Source organism: Camelina sativa, chromosome 5 (assembly GCF_030686135.1).
Source record: "Camelina sativa cultivar CO46 ecotype springtype chromosome 5, ASM3068613v1".
NCBI lineage: Eukaryota > Viridiplantae > Streptophyta > Magnoliopsida > Brassicales > Brassicaceae > Camelina > Camelina sativa.
Genome location: NC_141884.1, coordinates 25044281 through 25049134, shown reverse-complemented (window position 1 = coordinate 25049134; position 4854 = coordinate 25044281). Strand labels below are relative to the sequence as shown.

Below are 4854 nucleotides of genomic sequence, written 5' to 3'. Positions count from 1 at the left end.
ATTTTTATATAAATAATCTAACATTTCCACACCGAATATCCTAAAAATTTACTCAAATTTTCTTTATACTTAAGAATCATCCGAAAAATTGGATATACCACCTTAAGTTTTGGTTGGAGCTAATCTATGTCTTCTTAGTAGTTAGTGACTTAGTTCCGATATTGGTTTAGCGATGTTGACATGATTGTCTCAAGAAAGTTCTTAGCTTGAACGTCGGAAATGTTAGATTAGCAGCGGCCACTCATGTCTCATTCATTGTTTTTAAAATTGCTAGCATATGTACTTTTATTAATAATAATTTTTTTTTCAAAAAAACCGTCAGAAACAAGAAATGTATTTATTATTTTTATTGATTCGGCAAATTTTGTGGGGTAAACTCTATAAATCTTATGAACGATATTGTACGTAATTTCAGTTTACTCGAGATTAACTGCGACGAATTAATTCAAAAATAAATGAACAAACTTTTTTAAAATCCCAACAAACTTTATTGATATCCAACTAAAGAAAACAAAAAACATCCAAAAATTCAAACAGAAAACCAAACATTCCTAAGAGCATTATCATTCTAAAGAACACTTAAATCAAACGCTAACATTGCCAGATTCGATTTCTTCCACCGGAAAGAAGTGTCTATTATGCAACATAATAGAATCAGCGGCGACAGGTTCGTTGTCTTGGTTCCTATGCCATGTGTACTGCGCATGAGTCTTGTTTTTGATCTCTAAAACCGCATGACCAAAACTTGCCTCCCTATACGCCGAGTAACTTGGTTGTGGATCAGTGAAACTGTTTGCGATTCCTTCAATGTTTCCTCCATCTCCGATGGTGAGGTAAATGGGAGCAGACGAGTCTTTCACCGGAGAGCTCAAGCCATTGGTGATATTGTATTTGACATTAGAGATACGTTCGGATCTCTCGTAGGCATGGACATGACCAGACAAAACCAGATCGACCTTGCTGTTAAGGAGCCACGACTCAAACATTAATCTCATGCTCTCACCTTCCATGTAATGGTAGTTATTACTGTTGTACCACGGTGAGTGAACCATGACAATCAACCATGGAGTCTCTTCTCTGTTCACCTTCTTCAGCTCTTGCTCGAGCCAAATGTATTGAGGAGTATATTTGCCTGAAATGAGATACAAATATGTTATACAAGAAAACTCAACTATCAAAATATATTTAGGTTTTCATTTTTGTGTTAATTACCGTAGGCAGAGTAGGAGGAGAGGACGATAATGTAAGCAGAGGCGCGTTTGACCGAGTACCAAAGAGGAGAAGTACTCTGTGAAGCTTTGTAGGCATTGGGGTAACGGTGAGTGTAGGGTTTGAAAGCGTGAGGCTCACCCTAATAAAATTCAAATGATTAAAAACAAACTGCTACGGAAGACAAAAATGACTAGATAAAAGAGAGTTGTGATTTCATTTACTATGTTCGGAACGTAATCAATCTCATGATTCCCGGCAGCAAAAATGAACGGCTGATAAGCAGCACAGGGCTCCACGAATCTTCCCCAAGTATCCCATTTCCTCTGGTCATGGTTCGGATGGTTGTCTGCGTAAGACAAGTCTCCGACAAAGAGAACGGCTTGGCCTTTAGGGTTCGACATGTAATGATACAATGTCTCGTTAGAAGCATAAGTTTGTCCAAGATCACCTACAAACATACAAAAACAATGAATTCTTTGAATGAAAAAAACTCTAATTTCAAATATAGTTTTCGAATTAGATCGTTTAAAAGAAAAAAGAAATGTACCAATGATGCCGAATGTGTATGGAACATCAGGTCCAACCTTTGGAGGAGTAGTGAAGGAGAATTGTCTAACGGATTTATCGGTACCAACCTCATAGATGTACTTGGTATCGTACTGCCAATGTAAACAAACTTTAGAAAAACCTTTTAAAACAAATAAAAATGATTGTTGTTATGAACAGATAAGTTAAAAGGATACAAACCTCGAGTCCTTTAATGTTAGAATGATGGAGGAAACCAGAGGAATAGTCATAGAATCTGTAAGACTTCGTGGAAGCGTGAGCTCTCTTCTTTGCTGGCGTTACGTCACTACTATTACCAGCGATCCAGTAAGTAACGACGTTAGAACCAGCGAGGTTTAGCGGCGTAACCCACGAGACAATCATGCCACGTCCATCGTGATCTCCTTGTGTTAGATGAACCTACAAAAAAGCCAACGATAAAATAAGAATCAATACTAATCTATTCTTTTGGTCATGATATAAAGACTAACTATGCAACGAAAGCTTAATATTCGGGTAAAAGAATTTTGTAGGTTTTTGAAAAGACTGAACATCATAAGAAATATATTTGCTAAATATGTAAAACTCAACGACAAACTATCAAACATTTTCAAATATTGGGGTAAACATTTTTTTAAAATTTCTACATCACAAAATTAAATCTGTGATCCAAAGTCCAGTAAAATAACAAAGAAAAATGAAAAATCTATGATCTAAGAACATGATATTCGAGATTAAAATGATAAATCAAACCTGTTCAGGAGTGTTGTAACCACCAGGAGAAGGGAAAGTTTCGAGAGACATCTCAATGGACGGTAAAGCTTGACGAACAAATTTACTCGTGATTCCACCATTGATGATAGTGGTCATGCTAAAAAACAAAAAGGCTAAAATAAGCATCTTCATTGTTTGATGATTTTTTTTTCTTTGCTTCACGAATACTAAGTTTGCTTTGTTTGTGATTATTGGCGACGTGATGCTACATATTTATATAGGCTGATTATGTGTTATTTTTCTAGTGGAAAAAGAGATAATATCGAGAACTCTTAAGGAATATGCTAGTACAAAAAGATTTTGTTCCTTAGTAGTTAGTAATACGGTAAAATATATTGCTAAACAAATCCGTAAAGCGTTTTTTTTGTAATATACTTGATAAATTAAATCTAGTATACAACTCCAATTGACGATTCTATGACTCTTGTATTTGCACAGTTTTTACACGGTTTTAAATCTAGTAACTAGGTACTAACCCGCGGTATACCGCAGGCTGAACTCTTTTTTTAATGTAAATTTGTAATAATTTCTTTTGTTACTATGTTATTTATATTCATTTGTGATGATAAATTCAGTTTGCTAATATAACTTTTGTGTTTTAAAAATATTTATTGAAAACTTTTGTCAATAAAACACTGAAATTGTAACGATGAATAAAATTGTTTAAACATTTGTTAATAAAATAAAACGACATCCTTGCTATAGTTCTGAAATAAGTAAAAAGATTGTCTCATTGACATATTTGTAATCTAGGATTTATAGCCAACTGACTAGAGATATTCGGTAAGTTTCCGTTTAAGTCAAATTATATAGTATCTTTATATAGTTCTATAAACCCTGTTTGTAATAAGTATATTGTTATTGATTATAGACGTAAATAATAGTCCTTAATTAATATGTGATGACTAACTTAGGAACAACAAACTTAGAGTATTTGTTACAAACCTCGCACCAAAACTTAGGCTTTGATGGTGTTTTGACACTTATCTCAAATCTTAAACTCCTTGGACACCTATCTCAAATCTTAAACTCCTTGGACACATTAAAAGACAAACCCATATATGCAAAAACCAAACTTTGTAATATGAAAAAGTTGAGATAAATTTACCCACAACCGTGTTCGATATAATAAGGAAGATTAAACAATCACTGATATATTTTTTATTTGGTCAATGTAACCTACTTAATTCGATTGAGTATTCATGTAATCCGCAATTTTCTGATTAATTAGATAATTAAATAATTATTAATTATTAATTATTTTTAATACCGTCAATGATTTAAGCTTCTATTTAACTATTTTTAATGCTATTTGAATGTAATTTTTTACACTTTTTAAGGTTAATTTCTTTTTTATACTTCTTAATTAATATAATAGGATACACCATTTTTATAATAATACCGAAAAACCCGAAATTGGAGGCAAGAGAAATATAAAGCGACTTTTTCTTTCAAAACCCATATTATTTCGTAAAACAATATTGTTTTTTTGGCAGCTTGTACTACACAACTAATCATATATAAATAAATTTAAAATTTAAAATTGGGAATAAAATACAAATGTAACATATTAGAAAATCACATTATATTCTTATAAGTATCTATTGTATCGACACACAAACATACGTATACTAAATTACAATATCTAAATGTTATCTTAACAAAAAGATTTTGTTCCATGTACCTTTTCAAATATTTTACGATTTTTGAAATTACTAAATTTGTTGAAAATTTTTAATCATCCTTTTTTTTTGACAAAAATGATTAAATTCCATTGATTTGTAACAAAATAGCCAACATATGAAATATTTAATAGTTACACTTTAATATATTTCCATCAGATCGCTTGGTACTATTGTTGCTTTTGTATATATTTTTTTTCGTGTTTGGGCAACCAATCATGAAGTTTTATTTGAGGTAATGTTGATACATATATATATATATATATATAGTTAATGAGATATGTTATTAAATTTTAACTTATGTATTTGTATTCAATCAAATATTTTATAACTATGAATTAATATTATATTATATAAATTATATTTCATCATGGGCATATCACATAGCACATGACAACATATACTAGAGCATTAGCATTATGCAGCATAAGAATTAAGGTATATAAGCTGAATACTATGATTAATATAACACATTTAGTTAATTGGTATAGCAGTGGAGTATTAGATATTATATTTATATTTAATATATGATACTAATTAATTTAAAAAAAAAACATAATTTAAATGTGTTTCATTAAAAAAAATTAATTATCACTCATTGCTATATATTTTTTTTAAAATATATTTTACATTTAATAAA

The 4854-nt window shown here is 30.8% G+C and overlaps 1 protein-coding gene across 1 annotated transcript; it reads right to left on the bottom strand.

Annotated features, from left to right (window-relative positions):
• Window positions 1-465: 465 nt before the first annotated feature.
• Window positions 466-2762, bottom strand: LOC104787398 (purple acid phosphatase 6-like). The gene is made up of 6 exons (XM_010512977.2): window positions 2512-2762; window positions 1960-2178; window positions 1760-1871; window positions 1434-1660; window positions 1213-1351; window positions 466-1132 (listed from the first exon to the last, which is right to left on the bottom strand). Exons 1-6 carry the CDS (start codon window positions 2662-2664, stop codon window positions 585-587), a joined length of 1398 nt encoding a protein of 465 aa, XP_010511279.2. The 5' UTR covers window positions 2665-2762; the 3' UTR covers window positions 466-584.
• Window positions 2763-4854: the final 2092 nt, after the last annotated feature.

Bases quoted from the DNA above. Each gene is read 5' to 3' on its own strand.
- LOC104787398 (XM_010512977.2), bottom strand. From the start codon at position 2,664: ATGAAGATGCTTATTTTAGCCTTTTTGTTTTTTAGCATGACCACTATC. The intron at 1,872-1,959 runs GTTTGTATCCTT...TTACATTGGCAG, and splicing joins CTAACATTAAAGGACTCGAG to TACGATACCAAGTACATCTA. The intron at 1,133-1,212 runs GTAATTAACACA...ATCTCATTTCAG, and splicing joins CTCCTCCTACTCTGCCTACG to GCAAATATACTCCTCAATAC.